General features: G+C 39.5%; 2 protein-coding genes, 1 non-coding gene and 1 pseudogene across 4 annotated transcripts; 2 read left to right on the forward strand and 2 right to left on the reverse strand.

The window, feature by feature from the left end:
- The first annotated feature begins 1,292 nt into the window (after positions 1-1,292).
- Positions 1,293-4,509, forward strand: LOC18603626 (Glycosyl hydrolase superfamily protein). 2 transcript variants are annotated; one of them, XM_018119946.2, is made up of 2 exons: positions 1,293-1,449; positions 3,401-4,509. In XM_018119946.2, the coding sequence occupies exons 1-2, from the start codon at positions 1,308-1,310 to the stop codon at positions 4,420-4,422; spliced, it is 1,164 nt and encodes a 387-aa protein (XP_017975435.1). In that variant the 5' UTR covers positions 1,293-1,307; the 3' UTR covers positions 4,423-4,509. The 2 variants fall into 2 exon arrangements, with proteins under 2 accessions (XP_017975435.1, XP_017975436.2); XM_018119947.2 differs by lacking the exon at positions 1,293-1,449 and adding an exon at positions 2,734-2,889.
- A 427-nt stretch (positions 4,510-4,936) lies between these two features.
- ASHR2 (ASH1-related protein 2) lies at positions 4,937-6,998 on the reverse strand. Its single transcript, XM_007035706.3, has 2 exons — positions 6,840-6,998; positions 4,937-6,316 (listed from the first exon to the last, which is right to left on the reverse strand). The coding sequence occupies exon 2, from the start codon at positions 6,298-6,300 to the stop codon at positions 5,122-5,124; it is 1,179 nt and encodes a 392-aa protein (XP_007035768.3). The 5' UTR covers positions 6,301-6,316; positions 6,840-6,998; the 3' UTR covers positions 4,937-5,121.
- A 245-nt stretch (positions 6,999-7,243) lies between these two features.
- On the reverse strand, positions 7,244-7,315 carry TRNAH-GUG (transfer RNA histidin (anticodon GUG)). Its single transcript has one exon. It is a non-coding gene; the product is annotated as a tRNA-His (tRNA).
- Positions 7,316-7,649: 334 nt separating this feature from the next.
- Positions 7,650-8,746, forward strand: LOC18603628 (eukaryotic translation initiation factor 3 subunit F pseudogene; annotated as a pseudogene).
- The last annotated feature ends 5,034 nt before the right edge of the window (positions 8,747-13,780 follow it).

A 13,780-nucleotide genomic window follows, 5' to 3' on the forward strand; every position in this document is an offset into this window, starting at 1 on the left:
AATGGGCCCATAGTATTATAAATGGAGCAGATACAACTCGGGTGCCTCAGGCCTAGAAAGACTCGCTGGTCCGTGGGTGTTTTTGGTTTTAATTACGTTATGGGCTCAAAATGAGTCAAACTTTTTTGTTTTGATCCATGTTTCGTGAACCGGTATTGGGTTTTTAATGCTGAACTCCATTGTAAAGGAAGGTGGTAGATGAACTCCATGGATATCAACAGAAATGAAACAGCAGGTTGTTTTTTAAGTTATAAGCAGATAGACTGCACAGCATTGTGCTTCTAGGAGTTGTTTTCGGACAGTGTTACAAAAGAGATCGAGTTGAGGGAGATAACCCTGAATGAATTAGTTCTTCATAAACAGAACATTTTCCTGATTGATAACTCATGATTGAATGCCGGGGATCAATTTCAGTGGTGTGCTTCCTGGTCTAATCTTTCTGATCAGCTCTCAGATTTCCCTTAGCTTCGATTTGAATAGTCTTTTTGGCATGTGCAAGTTAAGATCGCATCCATTGCTACAGTGAAGCCGCCGGCTGCAGTTGTTAATTAATAGTATAAGGACAACAACACTAATGAAAGTCGTTACAAGACCATATGGATCTCTCGGTCTAGAAATCATTGGATGTTTTGTCACGTAACGTGGTCTTGGTCTTTAGACAACGTGTAGATATATATCTTCTGCAAAGTCGCCGAGTTACATGGCATGTTCGCGAAGCCTAGTAGATTAATTAGGTATCCTAAATTTGCAATTTATTAAGGAAATTCGATGTCTCATAGGTTGATTTGAAGCAGTTTGATTAATCAAGTTGTTGCAAGATGTTAAACGTCATGCAGGCAAGGTCGTCAAAGGCGGCTAAGCCATCCACTTTGGTTTTTCAATTTTTTGAATGGCATGTGATGAGGATCGAACAGGTAGGGAGATTTCCATTGAGAAAAAGCAGCCCAATTTCGTTAAAAAGTAACCCAACAAGGCGTGGATTTCCTTTGTCACACTGAATATGTACAAGTTCCTAACTCGAGACATCCATGACCATTTTAAACTGAGTTTAGTAACTAATGTGCTTGCAGCTGATGGTTTCAACTCATTCTTTACGGCTTAAAAAGGTCAAACTCAAGAAATTAAAAAAGGTAATTCGTCTTCGTAGAAGAGTAAGAAGGAAAGAGAAATGAAAAGGACGTCATAGGGAGATGATCATGAATTGTTCCATTAACGAAAGCCGCCCTGAAATTATTTCTTTATTTCATATGGCATTTAATCTAGGCAAATATATCCATATGCAATGTGTCTTCTATATAAAGAGTTTAATGGTATGGGGTAATCAGAAACACAGTCCAAGCGACTTGATCTATTTCTCAATGGCTACCTTCCCTTCAGCAAGCAACAGTTCCTTCATGGCCGCGATAATCCTTCTTCTAGGGCTCTTCGCAGCAAACTTGGATATAACAGGTTTCCTTCTTTCTCCCTGTTCGTCTGTCTGCCCACTAGAGTCTTTGTGCTTCGGTTTTGATCATTTGCTTTGAAGTACAAAGTACAAAGTTTAAAACAGTTAAAGCTAGCTTGTATGTAATGTTCCAATTGAGTCTGGTGAACGCATGCAGCACGCATGCAAGAGAGTTCATCGATTAGCTAGCTAGCTCTCTGATGACTGAAAATCCTATCAATTTAGTCAGATAAACTAGTCCTACTTGTTAATAGCTCTTTTGTCAGTTTGTGTAAGCATTGGACTTTAGGTGCTAGTATATGAAGATCGGCAAGTTTCCTCTTTCTCCCGATCAAAGAGGTTTCTTCGAAAATCAAATGCCCATTTTGGTCCATCATGCACCTCAACTCGAAAGTATAGTCTTCAACTTTTGCTTCTTTATTGCTCTTAAGGCCAAACAATCTAAGGGAACCTCTCTTTAAGGGGTTATCCACCAGCCATGAATCATACCAAAACAAAATCTAGCTTGTCCCCTTTCCCCAACACCCATCGGCATCCATCACTTCCAATGAAATTAGGCAGTCCCTCAATCTCCTTAAAAATTGTACCATATCTCTCTAAATTTTTGACATGTTTGCCAATTTATCACTCCTTGGAATCCAAGGTTGAGTTTCCTCATGTTTTTCTTTAATGCACCTCCTCCATAAATAGTTTGGTTCATCACCTTTCTTCCACCACCATTTGCATGATAAGACTCTGTTGTTGATTAAGAGGTTCGAGATTCCCAACCCACCATGTTTCTTGAGTTTATAGACAATTTCCGGTTTTACTTTTGTCACTTTCTTTTTACTCTCATCAACTTTCTAAAGAAAATATCTACGCAATTTATCCAACTTTAAAATCACACTTTGAGATTTGAATCACACTTTTAGGAACCTTAAAAATAAACATGTAGGAAAGTGGAAGAGAAGATAAAGTAGATTTAATGAGCGTTGCCCTTCCACCAATGTACAGTAGCTTCCTTTGCCAACTCGCGAGCTTATCTCTGAATTTTTTTATGGCCGGGTCCCATGTACTAGCCTTCCATGACCATTTTCAACTCAGTGTAGTAACTAATGTGCTTGCAGCTGACGTTTTCAATTCATTCTTTACAGCTTAAAAAGGTCAGAAAAGTCCCGCAAATTAACGTGTCTCAAACTCAATAATCATGAATTGATCCAGTAATATTGAAAGCCGCCCTGAAATTTCTTCTTTATTACATATGGCATTTAATTAATCTAGACAAATATATCCATATGCAATGTGTCTTCTATATAAAGAGCTTAATGGTATGGGGCAATCAGAAGCATAGTCCAAGCGACTTAGTCTATTCTCAATGGCTACCTTCTCTTCAACAAGCAACAGTTCCCTCATAGCTGCGATAATCCTTCTTCTAGGGCTCTTCACAGCAAACTTGGATATAACAGGTTTCTTTCTTTCTCCTGTTTGTCTGTCTGCCTAATGGAGTCTTTGTGCATTTGGTCCTTATACCATTGACCTGACCGTTTGCTTTGAAGACATGTACAAAGTTTAAAACAGTTAAAGCTAGCTTGTCTATAATTTTCCAAGAGTCTGGTGCATGCATGCAGGAGAGTTCATCGACTAGCTAGCTCTCTGATGGCTGGAATTCCTATCATATTAGCCAGATAAACCACTCTACATGTTAATAGCAAGAAAAGTGAAAAATTGTGTAGCTCGACTAGCTTTTCTATACTCTTTCGGGGTCAAGAGACCTATACAACTTCTTGGTAATTTTGTTTTAAACTCATTATATATACTCGTTACCGTCAGGCAGAGAAGTCCAAGCCTGGCTTCTCTCTCTCTATTAGCTCTCGATGTTCATCCGGATACTGTTTTTAGAGAATTGAGCAGCAAAAACTTGTTGCTTTCCGAAATTCCAATCCAGCTGTAATTAATAAGAGTTGATCTGAAATGCAGGTGCCGAATCTGTTGGTGTTTGTTATGGAATGCTTGGCAACAATCTTCCATCCGCATGGGAAGTCATCGAGCTTTACAAATCACGCAACATCAGGCGAATGAGACTCTATGATCCAAATCCAGCAGCTCTGCAAGCTCTCAGAGGCTCAAACATTGAAGTAATGCTAGGTGTCCCGAATTCGGATCTTCAAAACCTTGCTAACCCTTCCAATGCACAGTCCTGGGTACAAAGAAACGTAGTAAGCTACTGGCCCAGTGTCAGGTTCCGGTACATTGCTGTTGGAAATGAAGTTAGTCCTGTCAACGGTGGCACCGCTTGGTTAGCTCAATTTGTTTTGCCTGCCTTGGTGAATGTATTCAACGCAGTTCGATCAGCTGGCTTGCACAACGACATCAAGGTTTCGATTGCAATTGACATGACCTTGATCGGAAACTCCTATCCTCCATCAGCAGGTGCCTTTCGTGGGGATGTTAGGTCATATTTGGACCCAATCATTGGCCACCTAGCATGGGCCAGCACACCTTTACTTGCGAATATATACCCTTACTTCAGTCATGCTGGTAACCCGAGGGACATCTCTCTTCCCTATGCTCTATTTACTTCCCCTTCACCTGTCGCATGGGATCAAGGGCGTGGATACCAAAACCTTTTTGATGCAATGTTGGATGCATTATACTCAGCTCTTGAGAATGCTGGGCAACCTTCTCTGGGGGTTGTTGTCTCAGAAAGTGGATGGCCATCAGCGGGAGGGTTCGCCACATCGGTTGAAAATGCACAAACTTACCTCTCAAAATTGATCGGGCATGTCCAAGGAGGTACCCCAAAGAGGCCTGGAAGAGCTATAGAGACTTATCTGTTTGCCTTGTTTGATGAGAACCAGAAGGAACCAGAGCTGGAGAAACATTTTGGATTATTCTCCCCAAATAAGCAGCCAAAATATCCCCTCAGTTTTGGTGGAGGAAGAATCCTGGATGTTTCAGCCGAATATAATGCAACTATATCTCTTAAGAGTGATATGTAAGAACTGGCACAATGCAGGGGAATTCGGTTTCCTTTTCCTTCCGATGTATCATCATCTCAAATAAGAGAAATCTCATGGTTTATTTTTTATCTTTCCTCTGTTAAAAAAACTTCCAAAAAATATACAAAATTTACATTTGAAGGGTTTGAAAGTATGTGACAATGGGACAACGAAGCCTCCCCCTGATATATATCTTGCATGCACAACGTCACTGACACTGGAACAAGCTTACTGTAGCACTTGTATAGGAAAAAGTAGTCATAATTAGAATATAGAATATAAATATTCTGGCTAATAGTCATCCGTACAAGAAAATTGATCTTTACGTAAAGCAGTAACACAGAAACCATAGCAGAATTTTTCCAGTTTATTCTTCTTAAAATTAACTTTTTCATAATCATTTTAATAATTTGAGCACCACCACCAATTTTTTTGTTGAAACTTGAGAAGCAGTCAATTGTTAAGTTTTTCAGTTCATCTGCACGATAGAATTTGAGAAAAGACAATGAAGTCGTAATGAAACAATGCCAGCAACAATTGAATATAGACAATTAGAGATTAAGAGAACAAAATGTGAAGCCCTGGTGACAACAAGTACGTATAAACACAAAACAGATTGATGATGCTAGAGGGGAAGGGGGGGAGTTGACATTGTTGTACTTAGAGCAGTCCACCAGGGGAAAGGTACCTAGTCCCAAGTCAACATACATCTATATCATTCTTGAGGTTGCCGCAGACATTACATTCCAATACTTTGGAAGAAGCATCATCAGATGGGGGCAAAGGAGCAAGTGTGCCCCAACAGTTTTCATGACTACACATGTATCTGAAAAAGAAATAAGCATGAGGAAAATCATCAACTCCTCCTGCATCCCCATCTGTGTCAGAGGCTATCATTTGTTCATCACTGTCCTCATCCATGACCTCTTCCTTCTCCACATTTCCATTATCATCAATAACATCAGCTTCATTATCAGACCAATTAGCCTCAACCTTGCAACGATCACAATCACAGGTAAAGCCATAGTCCTCAGCCAATCTCTTCTGTCTGGTGTAGTAATTAAGATTGACAGGGAAATAACTCAAGCAGATCTCCCTACCTTGGGGAACATCATGAATCATCCGAACAGTGATGTCAGTATTCTGGCCAGGAGCCGAGTCAAGGTAATCAAATCTGCAAGCATTAGGAAGACAATCATGGTTGAAGAAACAAGCCTTGGGATAGATGCCGTAAGCACGGACAGACCTCTGTCCATCCTGTTGAAGGGAGATAGGTGCCATCAATCCAAAGGCATTGAGCTTATCTTTTGCCAATAGAGCTGCTGTGAGTTCAATGGAGAGAGATAATGAAGGAGGAGGGCAGATGGATGAAATGAGAGAATGCAGGAATTGGACAGCGGGAGCATCAGAAGGAGAACCCTGGCCTTGAAGAGAAAGCAAAACCTGGAAATGGCCGGGGCAAGTAAGGGCAAGATTATAGGCAGCGATAAGGAAACGAGCTTGTACTTGGCGTTCAAGAGGTTGAGGAACAAGAGAAGGGCAGTCACGAAGGCGACTGAGAGCCTGGCAAACCCAAGTAGAATGAGAGGCAGCTGTTGCCATGGTTAGGCAACTAGGACTGCAGAAGAGATGATGATGAGAACACGAAGGACAAGACGTTACATTTGCTGATGATGAGAGTGTTCTGAAGCAATTGTCACAATATGAGGCAGAGGCAGAAGATTGAGGTCTAACCAAAGGAAGAGCAGAGTAGACAAGGATGGGAGAATCCTTGAGAACAATTTGGCCTGCCTTCAAAGGTTGCGAGGCTACAAGAGCCCTTCCTCTTCCTTGTATCTCCCCCAAACTTAATAACGATTCCGAATCAGCAGTCATCATCCTTTCACTTCCCACTCTGTACATAATACAAAATATTCAACAAACATAAAAACCAAGAAATGCTGCAAATATATCTAATTCCCAGAGCTGAAAAAACACTAAATTCAATTCCTTTTCACTAAAATCAAAGTTCTCATTTTTATATCCAGGTGATAATGGAAGACAAAGATGGTGAATCATGGAAAAAGAAACCCTTTTTCTCTTTTCTAGTAAGTGATTAATACTACTTATTTATGTCATATTAACCCAACAAAAAATAATGGTTAAAACTTCACCCAGAAACATATATGCAAAGAATCCTGGAACATCATCAAATTTTTAACAAGGCAAAGATCACATATTGTCTTGAGAAACAATAAATACAAGTAAAGATTACAATTTTAGAAACTTCTTAACATCATACTAAAATCATACAAATGAACAACAACAGGTTCCACTTTCAGCACCATAGGAAAAATTACAGACAGTGCAAAGGAAGCAAACTGAAAGATGATAAAGAATATTTTAAGGAAACTAAATTCAGGCAGAGAACTTCTGACCTGAAGCTGACACAACCCGGAGATCTGTTTAGCTTCAAGGAAACCAAACAGAGAGAAGATTGAAGAGGAAATTGAAAGAAAATAAGCTTCCAGTTCAGTTGCAGAAGAACATCAGATTGGCAAAAGCGGCAATCATGTAGTACTAGGTTAGGGGGTTCAAGGTTAAAGCACTTGAACCCTTTTTTCTGTCAACTCTTTATTTAATGGGTCGGATTTAGTCGAAAAAATCAGGCCCAGATTTAATTTTATTTTTCTTTGGGCTGGGCCAGGCTTTCTACAAAATAATAACCATAATGATACAATTATATTTGATATCTTCATTAATTTAACAAATAAAGAAGAAATCTTTATCTTTTTATTACAATAATAAACTTGTATTTTCTGGTCCAATTGAAAAGGACAACTGTGGCTGCTGGGATTCGAGCCCAGGTCTCCACGGCCACAACGTGGAATTCTTACCACTAAACTACAGCCACATCATCGGAACGAAGAGTCCTAATTACAATTATTAAATCTATCCAACACAAATTAGCTTGTTTATACCTCTTCGACCTATGATATTCCATAATTAATGTTTCTTTATATCTTGTTTTGTTATATTTCTTTTTCAGTTTGATGGCTGCGAATGCTTCCCAATGTTAAGGTTTTTAGACAAAATTATATAGTTAGATTAGCATACAATATTATTATATTGTAATTTTATCAGTTAAAGTTAGAATATGAATAAAATTAGGATTAATTTATATTTATATATATATATATATATATATCATACGCAATTTTAGAAAAAGGAAAATATTGTAAGCTCTCTCTCTTTCCTTCACTTTCTCAAACCGACAAATCCAAAGGAGATCGGCGAGACAAGATGGCGGCCAGCAAGCACACTGTTTTGCAGTTCAATGCGCCGTCAACGGCGAGCCTGTCGGCGAAGGTTCACCCTCTCGTCATATTGAACATCTGCGATTGCTACGTGAGGCGTCCCGACCAAGCCGAACGCGTCATTGGCACGCTTCTCGGCTCCGTCCTCCCTGACGGCACCGTCGATGTCTGTAACTCCTACGCCGTTCCTCACACCGAATCCTCCGAACAAGTTGCTTTGGATATAGAATACCATCATAATATGTTAGTCTCCCACCAAAAAGTGAATCCGAAAGAAGTCATTGTTGGATGGTATTCCACTGGGCTCGGAGTCAGGGGCGGTAGTGCATTAATCCATGATTTTTATTCCAGGGAAGTACCTAACCCTGTTCATCTGACAGTGGATACGGGATTTGGGAATGGAGAGGGTACCATAAAGGCTTATGTTTCTGTCAATTTAGCTCTTGGAGACCTACAGCTTGCTGCTCAATTCCAAAAAATTCCTCTTGATTTACGTATGCTTGAAGCTGAGCGACTTGGATTAGACATCCTCAAGACAACAGCAGTTGACAAACTGCCGAATGATTTGGAAGGAATGGAAGTCACAATGGAAAGACTATTGGCTTTGATAGATGATGTCTACAAATATGTTGATGATGTTGTGGAAGGGCGGGTTGCAGCGGATAACAGCATCGGTAGATTTATAGCAGATACAGTAGCGTCCCTACCTAAACTATCTCCTCCAGCCTTTGATAAGCTTGTTAATGAAAGTCTGCAGGATCAGTTGCTGTTACTATACTTATCAAGCATCATCAGGACACAACTCGGCTTAGTAGAAAAGTTGAACACAGCTGCTGATCAGATCTTGTAAACTTCTGTCCAAGCCATTTGTTTCTTGCGCCAAGGCAATCATACTTTGTGGGTTGTGTCCATTATTTTCCGAGAAGGTCGTGAAATACTTATTCGTGGTTTTGAGTCGGTAAAATTGCGCTGTAGCATTTTCCAAGAAGACTTAATGGACATGTTCAAGTTTATATTATTAACAATCAGTTTTCTCTTCGTCTTTTATCAGATAAACCAAAACAAATTTGATGACAACTGCAAGAAGTTTTCGACTAATAATTCATGTAATTTGTTGATTGATCTAACTAGACCATTATCACTGTCAGACCACCCAGTGTGCCAAGCTCCATTGAAAAAAATTCTGACAGATGTAAGTTAAGCAACCCAAATAATTTCAAAAGCAAGTTGGATGATGGACTGGATTCCATTACAGGCAAAGCTACCATAAAGTAGAACTATATATTAGAGGATTGGGTTGCAACTATCCTACAAAATATGCCTGTAAAAGCTATATAAGTTGTAGGTGATACAGAAATCAAAACAAGAGCGATCATAGCTGTCTTATTGTTCTTATCCTTGACATTTTAATCTTATGGTCATTGCTAAGACAGAAAAGTTGCTTTTAGACTAGTAGGGAGGGCGGCAAGGAACTGGATATGCCGGATGGTACTGAAACTGTGGTAGTGGTGGTGGAGGAGGAGGAGGAGCGGGAGCGGGAGGATGACCGTAACACACACATGGTCCAACGGGCTGTCCGCATGCATGGTCAGGAGGCTTGCGGAAGTACCTGCCAGGGTCGCCTGTGGCTCGGTCCGAAGGATGTTTATGTGTGACCAAGTTGTGAACCCCTCGAGCAACTCCCTGGACAGCACCTTCGGCGGCCGCCAAGGGATACATCACGCAACGATCAGCTACGCGGTGCAGCATATCGAACCCATGTTCTACTGAGTCACTCACTCGATTCCTAACTCGGTTCTTCCTCATGGCCCTCTCTTTCTCGGTTCTCTTTGCTTTTGGAGGATTGACCGCGACCTTCATTCTTATAAAGAAGAGGTGAAAAGGAATAAAATAAAGTATGTGCTTGAAAGCAAAGCTATTCCTTAACAGGAATTTCTAACGGCTTATAATTATTCCGGACTACTTCATCATCCAACATATGCTCTTAGTCATCAAAGGGCTACCATTTGCTAAAAGTTGTAATAAATAACAAAAAGTTATAACACGTAACAAGAGATTGTAAAATGTAATAAAAAGTTGTAATAAATAACAAAAAATAGACATTCGAATATTTAACTTATTGGTTGGTGCATAATCTCTTTTATTTATATGTACGAATCCTTAATTTAAAAAAAAAAACTAAAAATGATGATTAAATATTTCTGAAGTAACTCAAACTAGTTGGATGATGGACTTGATAATCTTGTACTAGTAATTCTATTAGCAATTCAAACCAGCACCTCTTAGCAGGAGGCATGTATATTACATCAGTTTGCACTTTGCAGCATATGACATTTGCTTATTTATAAGTATTTTAGTTACATAGCAGAGATCAATCATTGACCTCTGGCTTTAATATTTGATTTTCAGATTGCAAGCTCAGGATCATGCACCACCAAAGTTGTCCAACACTTTGATTGCACCATTATTTTGATTGGTATTATATATTATAGTCCCCATCCTTGATTAACATTCTGAATCTGTTAATTACCAGGACGCCCAGGGTAGTAACCATTAGAATCGGAGGAGGTCCAGGTAGATGTCCTGGATTGTTGCTTCTCATAGAAAAGATATCCTGGATTGTTCTGACTTTGTGGTGGCAGCGGTCCTGGTGGTGGAGGAGGAGGCGGAGGATAACCATAATTGTATGCATATGGATAGGACTGCGCATATGCGGGTGGAGGGGCAGGTGCAGAATAGTAGGGATTAGGTGGGGGTGGGGGTGCACCATGGCCAGGCTTGCACTTTTTCTTTCGGTCTTCAGGATGTGTATCAGTGAGCCAGTTGAGAACTCCTCGAGCAACTCCATGGATAGCACCATCTACAGCTGCCAAAGGAAAGGTCACGGCGTCAGCCACCCGGTGCATACCATCGAACCCATGTTCAATGCTGTCCCTCACCTGATTCTTGACACGAGCACTGCTATCTATAGTCATGGATGCAGTGAGAAGCCTAAAACCAGCCTTTTTATTTCCTGTCTCTTTGCTTTTGGGCGCTTGTCCACCACTATGATGCACAAAGGAGAGGATGACATTTCTTTTTATAGATGTAGAAAGGGAGAATCACGTGTGTCGGCTTAAACGCCAAGTTTTATCTATTAATTATTACAAATTGGGGCAATTTAATGCTGATTGAGTCAGCAATATTTCGTCAGGCGTTTTCTGTCAGCAATTGAAAGAGCAAGCCGATGCACCGGAATGGACCAGGGTACCTCTAGAAATCTAGAACCAACATGGGAAAGCCTTCTTTTTCTTATAAACGAAGTCTTCATTCTTGTTTGCAGTTTGCTGCATAATTCGTTAGTCTAGATCTTCGAAGCTTCTTGGTCTTTTTTATTTTCCATTTCATCATTCTCCATTCTATCTCATTCTTTCTTCCTAGACGGTAGCAAGAAATAAGAGATTTGACAATTGACATCTGTCTTGGAAATTAATTTTCATGAAACCCTGCACTGCAATGGTATGCATGAGATGAACGCTCAACTTATAACCCTTCTCTCCCAACATCTTAAAAAAGGGAAAGCAAAGTAGAACTTTAGAATAGTTCTAGTTGCATGCTCCTCAAGCTAATGTTTGCAAAGCTGCTTCCATTTTCCACAATTACTTATTCAGAATACATATTGTGAACTAGACATTGTATTAGCAGGGAAATCTGTAGTAGGCTTAATAACAAAAGGAGCATAATGCAGTTTAATTAGTTTTAAAATTGTTCTATTGCAGCTTTTGAGAACTGGTCCCGAATCTTAGCAGCCACACGAGTAAACTTTTTTCAATTCTTGGATACTGCTTTTATCTTTCATTTTCCTTGGTGTGGAAGCATAAAGCAACTCGAAATGAACAGAATTTTCTCCCATCAAGTCAAAAGATATTTAGATTAGCATCGAAGCTCAAATCTTATCCTGTTAATGGGTACAAATTCATCTGTGTGATCTGTTCAAGTTGCTTGTCATTTACTCAGGCTTCATAGTCACATATATATAACATATCAAGATTCTGTTAAACTAGAATTCATTCTTGCAGTGTGAAAAGGAGCAGAAAAAGTTAATTCAAAATACTAGTGCGTTCCCTTTAATGAAACTTGCAGAAAATCCTTATCTATTGCTGATGAAGAAGACCTGATAAAGCACTGCTGACATGATGAGGAATGTGCCCAATTTGTCGTAACAGAGAAGCTATGCTCTGAAGCAGATGCATTATTCTTGCTCCAGAACTGATAGAAGGACATGTGATTCCATATGTCAATCAAGTCAAGCAACACCCCCCCCCCCTCACTCTCCCCCAAAAGCAAAGAAATTAAGAAGGAAAAAGAAAGGGGGGCAGGTTTAGCCTGGATATACAGTTCCTGGCCTCCCCTCTTCCCACTGCAACAATGGTCATCTGGCAACCAAAAGATATAAAATGCTGAGGATGTGGAACTGGCCATAATACTGATTTGCAGTCAACTGTCAAAGTGGGCAACCCTTGTGCTGCCTGATCTAGGATGCATGCTAGCTAGCTACTCAGACTTCAACTATATCTGCTAATGCAATGGACATATTTTCATAAGCAAGTGTTCCATGAGCAACTGAACTGTGGGTTTTACGCCTCTTGTTGTAGAATCTACTGTACAAATAACTTTAACTATAAGACTGAACGGCAAAAAGTTTCTATTCAGTAGTGTAAATTAGATACATGGTGCAAAATTCCAGAAAAGATTTCTGTTTATTTGAGTAAAAAATTTCTAACCCATCAAGCAGAACTGCTGGGTCGAGTTTCTTATGAGATTATCAGACCAAATTTACAGTATTATCTATTAACAACATTGGTGGACTCTTATCTATACAATCTCCACCTACTGTAGTTTCCTTGGTAGGGCTGCATGTTACTATTGGAGCATGACGACTGACATTTTTTTGGGGGGAGTACATGACAAATGACATCATCATCATAAATTGGGTACGGCTGTTTCGCATTAAGCTTTGTCACAAAGATAGATCCAAGCTAGCCAGATGAGTTTTTTAAGTAAAAAATGCATGATTCCACCCTTGGCTCTAAGCTGTGGTCAGAGCAGAGCACTGCGACGACTAGAAAGGATACATGTAAGCACCAGTTTATAACTATGACAGAAAGTTATGAATGATTTCAAACAAAACTTAAGTTGGTATGAATTAAAGATGTTGCAGATGAGATAGGCTTGAACTGAGACTTCTTTTCTGCATGAAAATTCTTCCATTTCATAGCCATTTCAGGAAAAAATTGTGTTAAATTACATGGGAGTGAGACGAAAAGGAAGCCTCTAGCTGCTTGGCTGCGCAGGCACACGAATGCAGAGACGTAAATGCATAAACTATCTTCACACAAATCAGGACAAAAATGGTGCTCTTACTCACATGTAGGACCATGGAGATTAACTTTTTAAGAATATCTGCAAAAGCATTGACGTTTATAAACAAATAAAATCTTAATTCGGGTTGCGATTGGACTAAAGTTTGCAGACAAATTTAGCTGAAAAAGGCCACGCAGGACCACCTTGGCCTTTAGTCTACAAAAGCAGCTAACTAGATAAGGACATGAAGAAAAAAAAGGTGGATGGGGCAGTCACAACAAAGGAAGAAAAATACTAGAAATGTGAGTGGATAATGATAAAGAAACTTCAGGTAAGAAAAACGACTTCCCTTAAGAAATATTATATAGATTCCTATTAGCACCCCTTCCTATGAGTACCCTCGAATGTAAAATTATGTAAAAGATGTTATATGAATATGAAGTGAGACAAAAGACTTTTATTTAGATATCAAGCACGATAGAAAATTTTATTCTGATTATTATTAAATTTTATTGTTTTAGATAAGAAGAATAAGAATTAAAACAAAATAAAAAGGTGAGAATTGTTAGTTGCCTTATCTGATAGTACTGCAAATTTTTAATTGACTGTTGCACCAAGAAATGAAGTCTTAGGCTTTGTTTAGGGAGGAGAAGAGATGGAAACAATGGGCAAATTAGGAGGGGAGATGGTTATGTAAAACAAGGGGAACCTTAGGCATA

The sequence above is a fragment of the Theobroma cacao genome, chromosome 4 (genome assembly GCF_053813885.1).
Source record: "Theobroma cacao isolate CCN51 chromosome 4, ASM5381388v1, whole genome shotgun sequence".
In the NCBI taxonomy this organism is placed as follows: Eukaryota; Viridiplantae; Streptophyta; class Magnoliopsida; order Malvales; family Malvaceae; genus Theobroma; species Theobroma cacao.